Source organism: Biomphalaria glabrata, chromosome 10 (assembly GCF_947242115.1).
Source record: "Biomphalaria glabrata chromosome 10, xgBioGlab47.1, whole genome shotgun sequence".
NCBI lineage: Eukaryota > Metazoa > Mollusca > Gastropoda > Planorbidae > Biomphalaria > Biomphalaria glabrata.
Window position 1 is genome coordinate 42,626,247 of NC_074720.1, and position 18,940 is coordinate 42,645,186.

Genomic DNA, 18,940 nt, shown 5'->3' on the forward strand with positions numbered 1-18,940 from the left:
TGAATAGTAAAAAATACTTTAAATGAAAAAGTTAGTCTAAGTTTTAAATGATAAAGCTAGTCTAAGTTTTAAATGAAAAAGCTAGTCTAAGTTTTAAATGAAAAAGCTAGTCTAAGTTTTAAATGAGAAGGTGAGTCTAAATTTAAATGAGAAGGTGAGTCTCAGTTTAAATGACAAGGCTAGTATTAGTTTAAATAAATAGGTGAATCTAAGGTTAAATGAAAAAGCTAGTCTAAGTTTAAATGAAAAAGCTAGTCTTAAGTTTTAAATGAGAAGGCTTTTTTAAGTGAAGAGACAACTCAAGGTTTAAAAAAAAAGACCACTCTAAGGTTTAAAAAGACCACTCAAGGGGTAATTAAAAAAAACAACAAAAGGTTGAGAAACAGGAACATCTCAGCAATTACTTACAATTCAATGTCTTCTTCCCACTAGAATGAACATCCAATTGACTCTTCAAATCCTTGGTATAAAGGAGGTCAGCCAAATTTGGGGCAGACACTGACCACTCAATCGCCAAAGAGGAAAAGTTGTCAAATCTTCGGCCACTGGAATCAGTGACCACAACAAGTAGCTCTAGATCTTTGGCATAGTGAATCGGCATCTGTGAAAATAAAGTATCATGCACTGCAATTTAAGCCAACAATAGTATCGAATGGGTCCTGTGACACGAAGGACGCACAATAAGGCACAGATAGGGTATAAAAAATTGTGTTCCCCAGGGAGTCCTGTCCATAATATTCTTAATATTCATAAACAATCTTAACAAAACCAATTGAAAACTAAAGCAATATGTATGCAGATAACTTTGCTTTAATCAGCACAGAAGATTATGTAGGAACTTCAAAATAAAAAACCAATTCAGAATCGCAGAATCCTCCCTTCCATCCAAAATACTGCCACATGCAGATGAATGAAAGGGACACAACCCACATGCTTGGTTGTTTTCAGGACCCCTGCACTTTCATCATTATTGGATTACGAGAATTAAGTTCAATGTTTTCAGAGATTTTTTTTTTAAGTTTAAAATTTTAAAACGCTTATTGAAAGCACTTACCGGCACATTTTTCTCTCGCTGGAGTGGGCAGGGAGGAAGCTGGGAGTTAAGCTTTATTAGCGGCTGAAGATGGAGCTCAACTGGGCGGGCACATATGAACCTGGAAAACAAAATAAAGGTTCAACACATTGAGATAATCTACATCAACTCTGACCTATGTATACATAGTTCATAGAGTTATTATGGATTAATAGAAAAGCTTTTGTTAGCAACAGATTTACATTTTGTCAACATTTTTTTTTTTCATAGTAGTATAGCAGCATTAATAAATATTAAGGCATAAAGATTTTGATCTATTTGTTTCTGGTAAATAAAAAGCACAATTTCTTTTTCAGACTTTAAATTAGTTCCTGAATTCAAAAATTAATTTAGGCATCATTATAAAGGTAATAGGGAACACAAAATAAAATCATATGATTTAAAATTAGTTCGTAGTGCCATTGTGAAATCTTTATATCTTGCAGCATACAAAGTTGCATGATTTAGAAATTTGTCGACAGTGTATCACGCTATGATCCATTACCTGATAAAGGTGGTCTCAGTCACAGGAAACTGATTTTTAGCAGTTTTACCATTTCCAACAGACAGATGGATTTCCTGGAAATACAAAACTCCAAGTTGCAGAAGAGTTCTAACATGTTTTAATGAAATTCTTTACAAGAGAGTGACAACAAAATTTGCAGCTAAATAATTTGAAAATTAAATCAAACTTATGTATACTAAAAACAATGATGACAATATCTCATCCCATAATATTTAGCCTTTCCTCATCATCAGTCCTCTCTGTTCCTTATAGAATATAGGGCCTCTAAAAAAAAAAAACATTCTCCACTCTTGCTAGTCTTTTAATTGCTTCCCAGCTCTCTCTCCCCTTCCTCTAGAACATTGCACCACAATTTTGTTTTTGGTCTTTCTCTATATCTTGGCAAAGAGTACAAATTGTTTCAGCTTTTTTATAACTAATAATGTCAAAATCAATCGTTCAGTTCTTACCTGCTCACCAAAGTCTCGACAAAACACGACAAAGGAGTGAACTCCCCCTGAAATAGAACAAATTATTCAATGATGTCACTCCAACAAGAAGACATGGGCTTGAGATTGCTAACACATAGAGGCAATAGGTTGGCTCGCAAAAGGAAATATTTCATGAGCCAAGTTACAAAGATGAGCATGCTGACCGTATCTTATTGAATTATTATCTGGCAAGATTTCAATGTTTTAGTAAGACCATATATATATTCCATGAATTAATATAAAAATACACTTCAAGTGATATCCATTTGATTAAGTGATATTATTGACAGGAAACTATGGAGCAGAGATTAATAAACAGCTCTTAGTTTGGTGTGTGCATTTAAAGGACAAATTGTGAACAAGTTCTGGAACCACAAAATCTATAGGTCTATGTGGGAGAAGCTTTTAGATCACCAGATTCTAGAGCAACAGTTAACATTATGTCAAAACCTCAAATCATAAATAAAAACCACAGTGCTTCCATTACAACTTAAATCTATAAATTTTAAACTGGATAGTCAAGCATTTAACCCAAAAGACCCCCCCACTACTATTTTAGTTAGTATCAATACTTACTCCCAGTGGCCACAGCAGAAGATTTCTCTGTTCTGACCAAGTCTTGTCTAGCAGGCTTCACTGAGGGCAGATAATAAATTAAAACACTCAACATATTAGATGTTAGGAGTAAACTACATAAACTGATAATGCTTACAATAAACATAAACTTACAGTCCTGGAAAAACTTAGAAGAATCAAGGATCCATGGCTGAGGCCCACCATTGAAGAGAATTTCTTTGGATGAGGCGAGTCCAATGACAACTTCAACTTCTGGATCAACTGCCTAAACATAAATTCAAGATGTGCATAGTTTAACAAATAATTGTTGCAACAAGAGAAAACACTAGGAAATAGGCAACATCATTCAGTATATTCCCAGTGGGTGGGGGTTTCACACTAATGAATTTCTCTGCCACAACTATTAAAAGAATACATTTTGGTTCAATTTTTTTTAGTGGGTTTATGTCAGTCATGCTGTTTTAGCCTTGTTGTATACAGATTTCCTGTGTTAGCTTCATCTAGCAACTGGAAGAAATTTTCTTCTGAAATATCATATTTACCCAGACAGAGGCATTAAATCTGTTAGCAAAAAAAAATTTAAAAAAATTACATACCTTTAACGGGTTATAAGCTGCTATGGTCACCGAGGCTTCCAGTATAACATTTTTACTTTGGTAGGTCACAACGACCTCCGTGTGTCCATGATGTTTAGCTAGAAAGGTCAGTGTGGTACAGCCCTTTTCTGGCAGGTCAATGGTTAACTCATCTACATAAACAGATACATTGAAATTTCAGTATGCAATTGTGGTTGTGGTTCACTTGAATATATGGCCATCAAAAACTTTTTTTTTTAGTAGGCTTTGAGTATTATCAATACAATCGTACACAATCATATTTGTACAAAGGGAAGAAGGTTTATTACCTTTGGCAACATGTTCAAAAACAGAAAAATCACTAAATGTTATGTTTAGTGGGAGCTGGCGACAATCTGTGAAGCTATACTGGGCCTCTGTGAAAAAACAAACAATACAAAACGTAGATGTTTTGTACAATAAAATTTCACAAACTTTATTGATAACAATATTTTAGTTCAATAGGAATTGCAAATATGAGCATAAAGCTTTCATACTAAATGAAAACAACATACTTCCTAATTTTGTCAGAACTTCCAGAGGAAGCTGTAAGGTAGTTCCGACAGATGCCTCCACACGGGACAACGGAAATTTGATTTCTGTCGGTGGCAGGACATGGACCTAAATTTTAAATTATATAATGTTACTAATTTTATTTATATAGAAATGTTAACAAACATGTAGGCTAAAATACACTCTGAGAATATAACACAAAACAGGGCACTATACAAGCAATCTAAGTAACTTTTTAGGTAGTAAGGGAAAGAAACAAACTTAAAATCCATGGCTAGGTCACTAAGTCCTCAGGGCTCCCAAAGACCTTCCTTCAGGCAAAAGAATCAATAAAAAAGAAGATGAAGAAGGACTCACATGACATTGAATAAAATTCTATCCAAGGCAAAAGACAGAGGAATTGGAGAAAGACAAGTCAACAGATCTTGTGTGGTGCCTGATTAATTCGACGAAGAGATAGGTGAAGGAAGGTAAGGGAAAGAGACAGCACATACTAAATCACATGACCCTATAGAGTGATCACTTCTCTGAGGAACAAGAAAATTACACTGACAAAGTTTAGGCTTTCTCATAAGAAGCCAATGGAGTTTACATACAAAGATCATAACAGAAAAAAAAAACAATAACTACCTTAAATACAATTAAAATAAATACTGTATTAGACTGTACATCTCAGTACAATAATAGACTGCATCAACAAGCTACATTTACTTCAACTCAGCACTTACCACAGATGTACCATAATAAATAGAGTTCTTGGCGTCCGCTGCTGTGATGTTGGTAGTGCCAGGACCTACAGTGTTGATTTTACCTTTGGCATCTACAGTGGCCACACTTGTGTTGGTCATAGTCCAAACATACTCACCACTGCCTCCAGTGGCCTGAAGAAGGAAAACAAAGACTTTATACAGAATGAGTTTGAGTTTTGAGTTTAGCCACATCGGCACAATTAAGGCCATGTCATGCCCGTAGTCCTTTAAGGATCATTCTCCCTTTACAGGAACCAGTGTTTCATATCAAGTTTCCTTAATTAAGCAGAAAAAAGTCCACTCACCCTTTCTTCTCAAGTAAAATTAGATGTTGGCTATATTCCTTTTAAAATAACTGCTATACTATTTTAATAATTAAAATCCAACCCATAATAGCATGGTGCATACTGGCTACTTTTCATCACAAAATAATAACTAGTCCCCACGGCAAGAGATGCCAAAATGAAGGCGTAGGCCTTAAAAGTAGCAATTGGACATTGATTGTCCGGCTAAATCTGTGTTTTAAATACACAGGCAATATTGCATGGCTAACAATCTCATATATTTAAATGAGAATGTTTATAGTTAAAAATCTGACCATTTTATGTAGGAATAAAAATTATTATTATCATTATAGAAATCAATTATATATATATATATATATCTATCTATCTATCTATCTATCTATCTATCTATCTATCTATATATATATATATCTATCTAAAGGATGAATTACTTTGGCAACAAATCTGTGATGACATCTTGTAACTGGATCCCAGGGAAATATCAGCAGCGCAGGTGTAACAACGATAGGATCATAGATCTCAACGTCCTGGCTCTGCTTGACTTCCGGGCGAATAGCGTGCTCTTGACCTTGCTAAAGTGTCATACAAGTGGGAATAGGGAAAAAGTCAGAAAATTTACAACTTAAAATTCATCACTAGCGATAAACATTTTAAAAAGTGAAAATATTTAGAAAAATTAATATACAAGTTTAAGGACGAAGTGACACAAAGTTTTGAAGTGAATGCTGACTCACTTTATCAATGACACTGACCAGCGTCCCATCTATAACAGTATCACCTTTGATCAAAGCTCTCACTATATGGTAAGTTCCATTCACACTTGAGAAAAGGACTTTCAGGTAGGCACTGTCAAACTCCGCCACAACCCTGACATTCTGAAAAAATATGTATAACATCATTTGACAATAGTCAGGCAACAGCTCAACGTAGCAGTGTATAACATCATTTGACAATAGTCAGGCAACAGCTCAACGTAGCAATGTATAACATCATATGACAATAGCCAGGCCAACAGCTCAACATAGTAATAACATAAAACAGTAAAATTTTATTTCATGTAAACAGTTTTTTAAAATTCAAAACTAGTCAATTAGTTTGAATGAAACCATACATTCGCTTTTCAATTGCAATGAACATGTGAAAATTATTAGTAAAAGTAAAAATAAAAAATATATGTTTATGGAAGCAATTCAGAATGGCAGAATCCTCCCTTCCATTCAATATACTGCCACATGCAGTTGAATGAAAGGGACACAACCCACATGTTTGGTTGATTTCAGGACCCCTGCACTTTCATCATTATTGTATATGTGTAACTGTACAAAGTTAAGCTCTAACCAGAGATAGTAGATGTAATAATATTTGAGCTTTTAACGCAACTAATATAGATTAAGGCCCACAATCTTTCAATAAAAAGATAAGAATAAGTGTTTCACATCAAAGATATGATTTGTTGCAGTTCTCATTATTAGCCTTGAGCAAGGAAACCCAAAAACATTTGCATCCCTTTGAAAATATATTTAACAAACAAATTTCCAACAAGATTCACAAGACCTGCTATGTGTCTAGTGCAAGTTGCTTCTATTCTTTTCATTCATATTCCCCCCCCCCCCATTTTGAGCACAGCACAACTAGTATTAGGAACGTAACTTGGTCTTTTTTTTTTTTTTTTTTTTTAAATTTCAATAGATTTCTTCAAGTCAATTTTTAATCATGGACACTTCCCCAGTCAGGCTTAAATCAATACTGAGGGGCAATTTGATAGATTATACACGGGGATAAGGTGATGTTAGTCATTAAGCTCTTTCTTGCCCAGCCAAAAAATTAGTGACATTGACTGAGCTTTAGTCAAATTTTTTGGAATCTTCTTGTCCAGGATCCAAGTAAATTATTCTACCATCTAAAGAAAATTATAATCATAAGATATACTATTAATTCAATTTTATAAATGCACCAGACATAGGACAGTAAACTTAGACAATTCAATATCAACTGCATAACTGTATGAAATACTGCATTCATCCTTAATCTTCAGATTTGAGTATAATGCTTATTATTATTATTATTGATTACTGGATCCAAAATTAACACGAGGAAATCTGCATAATTACAAAAACATTGGGATAGTGTCCTATAGAAAAGACATAAAAAAAAAAACACACAAAAAAACAACAACATATAACCTTGAATGCTTGTAGATATTTAGAACAAAGTACATCATTTTTAAAAAAGAGATACTAAAGATACTGTAAACTAGTTTTTTTTTTCTCTACTTACATCTGATGGGTAGATCATGTGACTGTCAGTGTCATAAATCTCTAAATAAATTTCATACTCCCTGCCAGTTTCTAAAATCCATTTTCTATGTGGCAAAATAACAAAGACTGAAAGCAAAAAAAAAAAAAATATATATAAAAAAAATTAAAAAATAGTAGCCCAAAATTGTTAACTAAAATACTATTATTGAAATGTACAGTACAGAAACATTTTCCAATCCATTATTTTGTGAGCTTAAAGAAGAACAAGAAACAACGTACCCAGGAATCCAGGAGACACAACGTGAATGAGCGCTGAAGGCTGCCGGAAGAAATCTGTTCCGATTATATCTTCACAAGGTTAAGGATTTTTTCAGGCCAAGGGCATCACTTATGATTGCAATGAACGCTTAAGAGTGAAATCAAATCATCAACTAAACTTCATTTTTTTTTAACCCAAGAGGCAATTCAGAATGGCAGAATCCTCCCTTCCATCCAATATACTGCCACATGCAGATGAATGAAAGGGACACAACCCACATGTTTGGTTGTTTTCAGGACCCCTGCACTTTCATCATTATTACTTAACGCTTAGTTCAATTATATTTTCAAAAATTGTACAGCTTGATAGCAACAACATTTAAACAATTCAAAAGTTCCCCCATCTTCAACTTTTTATTGTCTAACTCTATGTTAAAAAAAATAGGATTTATTTAAATTCTGCAGTCCTCTTAACATGACCACATCAAATGTTTTTATTTTTATTTCTACCAAAGTTTCAACGTTTACAAATTAGTTTTTACAAAAAGCTTCAAATCAAAATGTGAGTGGTTTAGAATTTTAGATGTCACTCAAACAGTGATCTGCTAGCAGACAAAATGCCATTTCTAAATAGAGAATTGCACTTAAAATTAATGATTAGTCACTCTAATCATATCTTACAAGTCAATTCTCCTTTAGCTTTTTGAAATTTGATAGGTTACATTAAAAAATAACAAGATACTGATGCATAAGGTTTTCTTCTTCTAGCCAGCTTTATTGCTGCTGAGCTATGAGCTCTTTTGCAGACTGTGTCAAGAAAAAAAAGTGTGCTGTTTTCTTCAGTTGTTTATCACTGCCGTACAGGGTGTTGGTTAGGTTGGGCTGTAGTGGAAGTAGGGTCTGCCTAAGGTGGATTTGGGAGGGGCATTCAAAGAGGATATGGTTTACGGTTTCAAAGGGGTGGGCGCAGTGTCTGATACATAAGGTTTTAAAAAAGACCTAATTTGTTAAGTAGTTTAAGATGGCGTCTTTCTACATTCCTGTTTTATGGTCTTTAGTAGATTTTCTTACAGTAAAAGGCCTGTCCACTCTTTGATGTTGTCTTTCCATTGCTTTCTCTGTCTGCCCCTTTTTCTTTTTCCTGGTCCTGTTCCCTGAAGAAAGGTCACAAGGGACTCTGAGGATCTTGTGATATGGCCATACAAATTAAAACAGTATGCCCATATCAACACTATACAGTAATAAAAAACAAAAGGGGCCATGAAGATAAAATAAAAGGATACTTCTATCTTTCAGCACAACTTCTGTAGATCCCATGGCCAGAGCTGTAGCCATTGAGGTCTTCCTGTCAAAACTGCAAATGTCTCCATCTTTCACTTCCAGATAGTACTGCTTGGAAGGCATTTCTATTTCTGTGACAAGAATAATAATCAAGACTTGGTTATGAGGAGAGTGAATCACTCATATGTAAGACATGATGATAATACATGAACTTCAAAAGAAGTCATCTAGTATATGAATATAATTCTTCAAGTTGCATCAATCAGACTATTCAACCTTAAAAGATTTAATTTTGATACATTTTCACAAAGTTTTGAATATTCAAGTTGTTAGTGCAATTTAGATGATTCCAGTTAACTGGACTGATAGACTATCATTTTGGTCCTGAACTTCAACTGGTTTCTGTACTTGAAGATTCTGTTGGCTGGTCCAATTAACTGGATGTAACTATTTAAAACTGAGAATACACCAGTGTAAGAAAAACCAATTTCAAACCTTTTAAAGAATTGTGCTTTAGAATCTCCACTCTATATTTCACTTGACCATGGGTCAATACATAGGCTTCCAGAGGAGATAACATCAAGTTGGCTATGACCATTATTCTCACATCATGGGGCTTAATGTTCTGACAAATAAAAACAATGCAACTACAATAACAGAAGTTTTATTTTTAGAAAATTATTTTATTTGAATGTAACATTTTATTCTCATATTTAGAGACATTTGGGAGGTTCAGTGGCTAAGTGGTAAAGTGCTTGGTTTCCGAACTGGGGGTCAGGGTTCAAATCCTGGGATTTTTACTTTTGGGATCTTAAAGGTGCCTCTGAATCCACCCAGCTCTGATGGTTACCTGAATTTAGTTGGGGAAAAGTAAAGGCGGTTGGTGTTTGTGCTGGCTACATGACATCCTCGTTAACCACAGAAACAGATCTGCCCCATAGATCACAAGGAATTTTTTTTTTGTTTAAGAAACATTTGTCTCTCAGATTTAAAATAACCATAAACTCTGCATGTGTAGATTTAATTGTGGACATTGAGGCAAAGTGCTCAGTTTTTAAATAAAGGCATATGAGTTTAAATCTCAGCAAGAATTTCATAAAATCACATTTTTCAGGTTGTCACTCAGTCCACCCAGATTGGTGGTTGATATTTGGGGAACTGTTGGCCACATAACACCCAAGTAATGCAGGCAATACTTCATCTGCCCCCAAACAGGACAGTTGAGTCCTGAAGGAAAACTGTGTAATTAATTCATCATGATACTCTAAGCTAACAAAAGTTAAGAGAAATTTTAATGGCAGCGGTTTAATGCTTTAACACAATTAATATTTAGACAGAAATCAACCAGTTGGAAGATGACATATAGAGTTAAGTTAATTTCTGTACTTCATCTGCCCCCAAACAGGACAGTTGAGTCCTGAAGGAAAACTGTGTAATTAATTCATCATGATACTCTAAGCTAACAAAAGTTAAGAGAAATTTTAATGGCAGCGGTTTAATGCTTTAACACAATTAATATTTAGACAGAAATAAAACATTTGGAAGATGACATATAGAGTTAAGTTAATTTCTGTACCCAACAAACATCAATACCTGGCTACAAATTTACTGAAAGTCAAGTTTAATACTTTAACTTGACCATCAGATTGCGGGAAGACATCTTTATAGAACTACTCTGTGCAAAATATACTTATTACAAAATTTTCATTAATAATGATAATAATCTGGCGTTACTTTGTATGCAGGGTCCTTCAATCGAGCAGAAACCTTGGCACTTCCTGTTCGTATTCCTTCAACAAGTATCATGTCACCTTGTTTCCCCTGAGCTTCTAAAGGAGCAATGTGCCGCGGGGTAGTGTAGTGCGAATCTGTGAACCTTTTGATCCTGCGGGAACAACAACATAACGCAAGTCATAACTGTCATGATATAGAGGTTAAAATTTAACTCTTTATTATTCCTTCTGATTTCTACTAGATTTTTTTCAGAGTTTCTCATCTGTTTGAGACACAATGTTATAAAGAGCTACCAAAACATTACTTTGTCGTACATATTCTCTTAAAACCAAAATTTTACCAACTTAAGAAGGGTTACATAAATGGATAGCAAGTGTATACAATGAGACCTAAGCAACAAAAAAACACAGCGTGATTTATTAATAGTTATATTTTGGCTTATCTTTTCACAAGTTTACACAATTTGTAGATCAAATCTTACTTATGATCCCTCTCAAGTCAATGAAAACTACATCAAGACTACATGGTAACAAGGTTGACCTCAAATGACACCAACTAGCTAAATGCTTAGATCAATAATTCTATTATTCAAACGAATCCAAAACCTTGATATATTTGTAAAAAACAAACCACAAAGCTCAGACTATTTTTTTAAAATTCTATTTGGTCACCTCAATATGTTATGAGCATCAACTATTTCCTGGCCAGTTTCATTGTCAGAGATCAGGCTCCATTCAAAGGAGAGTCCCTCCAGGTTTGAGAATATATTTCCTTAAAATAATAATAATTTATTGATTAGCTGGGAAACTAAATGTTTAGTTATGAGTACTAGGCAACTAAATGTTTACTTATAAGTAAAATTAAAGTAAAAAAATACAGGCATTTAAGCAATATCAAACTGATTTACCGATCAGAGGGCAATGATATGAAATTTAAAAACAAAACAAAAAAAGTCATAATTGTATGAACAACATTTTTGATTTTGAAATAATAGGGAATGGTTAATTATTTTCTTTCTAAAGAATACAAGACAGAAAAGAACATCTGTTGGTAGATTAAAAGCAAACAAACAATTCAAAGTACCTTCGCTGTCATACCCTCTGGCTATCAACTCTTCTGGAGAATCTTCTAGAAAAAGCAACCTTGTTGTTGTCTCTATTTCAAGACGAACAATTTCTCCGACAATGACATTGGTTCTGAGTATCTCCCCTGTAACTGAAATAAAGTGTAGCCATTTGACACATTAGTATATTGTTAATATGTAGTTTGTTTGAATATTTAAATGATCAAAAGATTTGTGATGGCCACCTTTGTTCTCTGCTAATATAACGGTAGCTTTCTGGTGAGGGGTCTTGGAAATAGCAGACACAATGGCAGTTTGAGCACAAATACTGTCCGTGGAATTGACAAGTTGAACTTGGGCTATTTCTGGATTTGTAGATCGCCTGAAAGAAAAATGTCTCTGGTTAACATTATTTCCTTGAGTGAATTTTATTTGTAATTAGATCAAATATGACTGAATTTGTCACTGAATACATAACAAGCTGAAAAGAGGTTGTATGTATAATCACATTGACATCACATGTCCACAAAACAGTACTTTACACCAAAAAAAGAAAAACAGTACAACAAGGTCTCTAATCACATAGATGTCCACTAAAACAGCAACGCCAGCAACCAACAATGAACAATTCCGACAATGGGCCCTTTCTAAACTGCAGTCCTTAAATATTTATAAAATAGAGTTTAGACCTTTCCCAATAATTTAAATGATTATTGACCCTTTCTTTAATTTTTTTTTTACCCTTTTCTTAAAGACCATAGACGACATAGAGATCTAGTCCTTTTTTTTAACATCACATAGACATAACATTTACTTGTAGTTAGGTACTTCGATAAAAATTTCAAAATGATCACAATGCAATGGAACCTATTTAGTTAGATAGAGCTTGAGAAATGCTTTCCAATGATACCAATTTTATATTGCTGAGTTAATTGTGAGGGAAGTTATTAAATTTTTAGTGGCCAAAAATGAGCCTTCTTTAGCCTTTGTAAAGCAAAAAAAAAACTGTGACCGAAACAACTGACAGTTGAACTTAAATTAACTGTACTATAAAAAGTCTTAAAGATATGGGGTTAAAACTTCACACTCTTTTACATTAACCAGTATTCTGTTAAAATACATTTAAAAAATAAGACCAAGCAATAAAATCTTTGAAAAAAAGTGAATTAAGTGTAAAAAAAAGCCTTCGACAAAAAATAAAAATATATGTGATTTTGTCATCACATGAGCCCAAAAGTCACAAATAAAACAAATCAGAGATCTGTATTGTGTTTTATTTTGTTTAATTATAATTCTACTGTATTTAAATAGCTATTTATATGCATCAGATAGATAATTTTATAAATTATAAATGAAAATAGCACTGCGCAGAAAAATATTTCCTAAAATTTAATGACTATAAGTTTCATAAACTTCATAAAAAAACAGTTTTAACCTTTTTGTAGAGCACTAGCAATTAATCATTTTAAAATGCCTGAATTTAAATGCTTTAAAAATTAGATTGTAAATGAAAAATTTCTAGCATCGGACAATAAAATAAAAAAGAAACCTTGCGATTTTTTTAGAAGTTATTAAAAGATTAACTATTTAACTATTTATTAACTATTAATTTACATGTATACTAATAGAAAAAAAACAAGGAAAAAAAAATTAATTAATAGTTCGCTGAGCTAAAAATATGAAAAAAAAATTTTTAATATTTAATATTATTAATTTAAAATATTTATTTTTACTTTAAAATTTGCAGATTACAAAGTCATTATAATAAAGACACATTCCCTCTCCATAATCAAGCATTCAAACACTATAAAAGTTAATCTAAATAAAAAATTCCTATGTGTGCTTCTAAAAATAGCTCGGGATAGACAGAAATTGACCATTTCCAGTAAATCACAGTGTTGGTTGTTACTAAAAATAGATTTTAACCATCAACTTTGAAAATTAATATCTAAAGAGTGCGCCAAGCTACAAAGTTCAAACTTAGCACACAGATAATTATATATCTAGAATCTAGATAATCTAGGTCCTAGATCTAGGTAAATCTAGGTCTAGATATAAAAATAGACAGTCACAAAGAGTTCATAGACAGTGATAGATACATAAGATAGTCATAGTGTCACATACTCAGTATGATACTGTGACAGACTGAGACTCTCCCCCCAAACAAACAAGAACTGAAGAAGCAGTATCGTATCAGTAACACAAATAAGGCCATGAATAATAAGTAGATCTAGATGTCTACTATTATAAAGTATAAGTTTTAAAAACTTATGAAGGCAAAAACCTGGAAAGGCTGAAAAAATGTTAACTAAACTTAGATTTTAGATCTAAAACTTAAACTAAAAATCAGCCTCCGCCTCAGGCTAGGCTTGCCTTGGCCTTGGGGCTGGGCTTACCATCTATAACAGTTGGCCACCAAAGATTCTTCAGGGGAATATTCAACCTGTAAAGTGAAATTTGTTATGACAGAACTATAGTATGGTAACAATACTTTAGGTGCATTTAGCTTAGCTCCATAAGAGGAGATAACGTTTGTCAATATCATTAAAACTGTCAATATTATTGGCGCCATTGCCGGTATCATGGGCAGCGCCATTAAAAAAATTAAAAATGTGCTACATGAAATGCAAAATCTGGACGGGAGTTAGATCTGCACAGATCTATATATTATTTTTAGATCTACATCTGGAATAGACCTAGACATGAAAACAAAATTATTTCAGCTCCTAGACTAGATTGTTCTAGTATAGATAATGCTATCTTTTTAACACCTAGAACCATAGAGCTATCTAGATCTAGAATAGATTTAGGTCTAGATTTTAGTCTTTTAGCTGAACCTGTGTTACTTTATAGATCTAGGTCATGTGGGGTCAAACACAGACCTACACATCTGATAAAAATTGCATCATTGGATGATTGGTATTCTATTCCTCATTGCCTGGTAGATCTCAGTCATCATGATATCATGCCTTTCACATTCAATGCACATTTAAATTAAAATGTAAGGTTGATAGAAAGTTACAAGTTATACATTTTACCATTTTAAAATTAAAGTACGTCATCCCAGGCTAGAAGTTAGTATAAGTTAGGCTATAAGAAACAGGTGTAGAATAGACTTAATTGATGATTGACTAAATCTAGCAGTAGCACTGCCACTGAGTGTGTCTACTGTCGTGTGACAAGTCACTAGACTCTAGATTCTAGATCTTATCCCTAGATGTTAGATCACAATATTTAAATAGATCTAGTTCGTCTATCATGGTTCAATGATGACCACACCTTCATAATCCAGGGGGCAGAGAACTTTGCTCAGGATTCATCAGGGGTTTAGTGTGGTGTCATGTGGCTGGTGAGACCTAGACAGTAGACTTGAGTAGACTAATCTAGACCTATGACTACACTACTACAGGAATAGTTTATTGTTTTGAAGCTCCTGTTGCTTTGTTAAATTTCTGTATTAAAAAAAAAAGAAATCATACAAACTTTAAAAAAAACATTGTGGTGTAGAAATGTTAGCTGTTTTAGAATGAGGTTGTTAAATAAATTTAGAAGAAAAGCATCTTATTTTTTTTTTAAATATATATTTAAAACAGCTCCATTGGAAGATACTTTTAACAAACTTCACTCTACCAAATTTAAACAAACATAACTTCATGCCAACAACTTTTGATAATCTCCCACTTATAACTAACTCCACTCCCCAAACTTTTAACTAACTCAAAATGCACCAACTTTTAACAAACTTCACTCCACCAACTTTTTAAAAAACTTTGAAATTATTTAGGTTATGCAGCCCCATTGTTTAGCCATTAATTGGCATTCTATTTTGAACAATGTTTTTTTTTTTTGTTTACTGTTCTGGTACTAAATGAGAAAGAAAAGATCATAATGAATTCACTGTTTTGTTTTAAAATGTATTATTTGCAATAGTTGTTACATCTGATGACACACTACTACTATGATATCCTCTGGTCAATATAAGCATATTCTAATCTACAATGGTAAAGGCAGTGACGAGGAAAGTAGGAACATGCTCTATCACTCGATAGATTCAGTTGCAGATAAAGAGAAGCATGTTGTTAGCTACATAACTGCTCAAGAGATTAAAGAAGGCAAGTTTGTCAGCATAACTTTTACATGCATGTCTTTTATTTTCCAATTAGCGGGACTGTCTCTAAAATAAAATATGATTCATTTTGCAATAACACCACTTGGTCTGCAATGTGTACATTTAAATCATTTCACATTCCGTTATTTGTTTACAAAGTTTGTCCTAAAGTCATCATTGTTTTCCATTTCCTCCTGATGTAGGCATGTGCAGTTCAGTTTCCTAGATTAAGTTAATATAAATGCTAATTTTCCATTCATAATTTAATTTAATTATCTTTGAAAATCACGCACTAAGTACTCCCAACGATAAATCTAGCCCTCAAAAGATTCAATATTCTTCTTTTTCTTTTAATTAGATATGGTATTTTGAAACTCAAAATGTTTTTATCCAACATTTGATTTTTTTCTAAAACCAAATCTTACCATAATTCATCATAAAATAGTTTAAAAAAAGGAGAATATAATATTGTGAATCTTCTGCTCTCTTGGTCTTTTAAAATTTTCACAGGCCAACCCTCACCAATTTCTTCCCCCCACCCCTCCTCCATTATGTAACTGCCTTATGCTACACAGTATATATATAAATTAAAGTTCCCCTTTCAGACCTTTCGATCTATAGGGCAGATGATGTAAAGGTCACCTGTTTCTGTGGCCCATGGTTAACAAGGGTGTCATGTGGCCAGCACAACCACTAATCATCTTTACTTGCCCCCAATTAATGTCAGGTACCCATTAGAACTGGGTGGACTCAGAGGCCCAACCATCCCAAAATTTAAAATTTCAGTCTTCACCACGATTCGAACCAGTGACCTCAGTTTGGAAGCCAAGCGCTTTACCGCTCAGTCACCGCGCCTCCACAATATATATATATATATATACATCAGCCTTATAAAATGTCATTTTTGGTTAACATTTCTGTTTTGCTAATGGTGTCATTGCTAATTTAAATGCTAATGTGTTGGTGGTGATAATGTTATTGCTAACTATGTTGATAATAGGATCAATGCTAATGCTGTATGTGTGTTTCCACACTTTAGGTGTCTGGGACAAGACTTGTCAGTTAATTGTATTTGGTGGTGGCTATGATCGTGGCTTCAATGAGGCTGTTGGTCAAGACGGCATGAGCAAAATCCGAGACTTTGTTTTAGCTGGTGGCCACTATCTGGGTCTCTGTGCTGGGGCCTACTGGGCCTGTGATCATATTGAGTTTGACAAAACTGGTCCTTTAGAAGTCGTTGGAGAGAGGTTTCTGAAGTTTTTTCCAGGTGAGTTATTTACCATCAAAACACTTAGGAGTCTATAACCTCTTATATTCTATATCAGGCAGGGATCATGTATCTAAATGTTTATCAGCTACTATTTATCATATTAATTAGTAAAGAAAAGGGAGTTAATAACAATATATAATATTAAACAAATCTAAATCTTACCGGCAATAGGTATAATTTAACTGCATATAACCAGTTATAATGTTAAACAAATCTAAATCTTACAGGCAATAGGTATAATTTAACTGCATATAACCAGGATGCTTACTGCAGATCTTTGCAGGTAGATTCATTTTCCATAATATTTCCATTTCATGCAAGGAACATAGGACAAATAGCAGCCTGTGAAAGAATACTTAAGATATAATTTAATCAATTAATTGTTAAAATATTAAGAAATCTTATCTCATTAACTTGTTTGGGAGTTACTGGGGTACACATTGATTCTTCTCATATCAGTTAACTTGTCAATGACTAGATTTGAAATAAATAATGAAACCTCCTTAGGATGAGTCCAAAACTGTCATAAAAATAATTACAACAATTAAAAAAAAAAGATGTCAGTTGAAGCTGCAGGTTATTTCTTATGAACTCAGAAAACTGAGCTTGTTATAAAATGTGGCTGACAAAAAAAGTCTAAAGCATTAGAAAACTAGTATACACCTGTTAGTGTTGTTTCCTATCTTTTGCAATAAAATTAGTGCCAAGTACATTAGAGGTATTTGCAGTATATTTCCATTTCCGCTTGTTACTGGAAACTTTCATAAGGTAATTTTTGTTCCTTATTGAATTCCTGATTGAAGGATTTGTGTGTGTGTGTGTGTGTGTGGCTATAACTGGCTCTGAGCTGTAGGTTGTATATATTCATTATTAAATAGTATTGCATCATTCATGCTCCTATAGCTTGCTCTGGTTTTATCTCTTGTGGACAAGTATGTCGTGTTTTTCAATGTTAAGAATACCACGCAGCTCAGGTCATGTCTAAAAATGTTTCCTTGTCTACATTGTGATTCAAAACCCCAGCTAAGATGTTTATGCCACTCAGACCCACATCCCAACAGTAAATTAAAAAGCAAAATACTGGTACGTTTTTAAGTTTCAATTTATCACAGTGAAAATTCTTTAGTTTCAAATTAAATATTGATCCATTTCTTCCTCAGGTTTGTGCATTGGTCCAGCTTTCCCGGGTTTCCAGTACAATTCTACAATAGGAGCTCGTGCTGTCCCAGTTTACTATGACAAAGTTGGAGCCTTTGACACATATATGAATGGCGGAGGCTATTTCTTGCCATACTTGAAACAAATTAAGTCAAACAATGTAGGTCAGGAGTTGAGCACATCACTTAATCCCAATTTAGTGATGCACTCCAGGCAGTCATTGTCTAGTCATTCCACACCCCGCATGGGTTCATTACGTGGCCCACAACACAAGAACCACTCGACTGTTTTGCACAACAGCTGGAAGGCCCTGGGTGTGTACTCGTCGCTGGAAAATAAGCCAGCTGCAGTGGTGAGTTGCCAGATGGGCAAAGGTACTGCTATATTGTCTGGCGTACACTTGGAGTACCCAGTGAAACTCCTCCACAAGGATGATCCACATATACTACAATGGCTACCAGTGCTTTCTTTGAGTGAGGAAAAAAGACTTTTTGTTTTCAGTGATTTGCTCAGACAGCTTGGTGTGATAGTTAGACAATGCAAGGCAGTATTGTGATAAGTTTACAACTTCACAGACTGATTCATAATAGAATTTCAAGACAGTTTTGCAAAAGCATTATAGCTGCACATTGTATACAATTTCAAGGAATATATTTGTTTATGTCAGTGATCACTACACAAGTTTATAACTGATGAAACTCCACATATTTATTATTTTCAAATCTTGTATTGCTGTCATAATTAACTTGAACACTTTATGATAGACCGGTATATTAGTAGAATGGAGATAAGACTATTACAGACATTTGCATTTTGTTACATTTATCATTTTCCACTGGTTATTTATTTTGTGATAAAATTATAAGAATAAATTATTCTGAAGTTCAAAATGTATTTCTTCACCATTTTATCTTTCTTAAAAAGAAATCTTGCTTTAGTTTAGGATTGGAATCTGTACATTTGCACTAGTATGTAACATCTTTTG

The 18,940-nt window shown here is 33.6% G+C and overlaps 2 protein-coding genes across 2 annotated transcripts in view; one reads left to right on the forward strand and one right to left on the reverse strand.

Moving 5' to 3' along the window:
• Positions 1 to 14,045, reverse strand: part of LOC106078177 (nuclear pore membrane glycoprotein 210-like) — a 31,723-nt gene extending 17,678 nt beyond the window's left edge. Inside the window, exons 1-21 of the mRNA XM_056043134.1 lie at positions 13,816 to 14,045; positions 11,665 to 11,801; positions 11,440 to 11,571; positions 11,028 to 11,127; positions 10,357 to 10,507; positions 9,118 to 9,247; positions 8,625 to 8,753; positions 7,363 to 7,431; positions 7,103 to 7,209; positions 5,560 to 5,700; positions 5,257 to 5,397; positions 4,500 to 4,652; positions 3,774 to 3,879; positions 3,549 to 3,635; positions 3,241 to 3,392; positions 2,798 to 2,909; positions 2,645 to 2,704; positions 2,048 to 2,094; positions 1,578 to 1,651; positions 1,055 to 1,154; positions 409 to 601 (exon numbers count right to left, since the gene is read on the reverse strand). Of these exons, the coding sequence (XP_055899109.1) occupies positions 409 to 601; positions 1,055 to 1,154; positions 1,578 to 1,651; positions 2,048 to 2,094; positions 2,645 to 2,704; positions 2,798 to 2,909; positions 3,241 to 3,392; positions 3,549 to 3,635; positions 3,774 to 3,879; positions 4,500 to 4,652; positions 5,257 to 5,397; positions 5,560 to 5,700; positions 7,103 to 7,209; positions 7,363 to 7,431; positions 8,625 to 8,753; positions 9,118 to 9,247; positions 10,357 to 10,507; positions 11,028 to 11,127; positions 11,440 to 11,571; positions 11,665 to 11,801; positions 13,816 to 14,015 (2,521 nt within the window). The 5' untranslated portion in view covers positions 14,016 to 14,045. The remainder of the gene's footprint in view (positions 1 to 408; positions 602 to 1,054; positions 1,155 to 1,577; positions 1,652 to 2,047; positions 2,095 to 2,644; positions 2,705 to 2,797; positions 2,910 to 3,240; positions 3,393 to 3,548; positions 3,636 to 3,773; positions 3,880 to 4,499; positions 4,653 to 5,256; positions 5,398 to 5,559; positions 5,701 to 7,102; positions 7,210 to 7,362; positions 7,432 to 8,624; positions 8,754 to 9,117; positions 9,248 to 10,356; positions 10,508 to 11,027; positions 11,128 to 11,439; positions 11,572 to 11,664; positions 11,802 to 13,815) is intronic.
• A 51-nt stretch (positions 14,046 to 14,096) lies between these two features.
• LOC106078178 (uncharacterized) lies at positions 14,097 to 18,845 on the forward strand. The gene is made up of 4 exons (XM_056043140.1): positions 14,097 to 14,420; positions 15,350 to 15,531; positions 16,567 to 16,794; positions 17,958 to 18,845. The coding sequence occupies exons 2-4, from the start codon at positions 15,378 to 15,380 to the stop codon at positions 18,509 to 18,511; spliced, it is 936 nt and encodes a 311-aa protein (XP_055899115.1). The 5' UTR covers positions 14,097 to 14,420; positions 15,350 to 15,377; the 3' UTR covers positions 18,512 to 18,845.
• Positions 18,846 to 18,940: the final 95 nt, after the last annotated feature.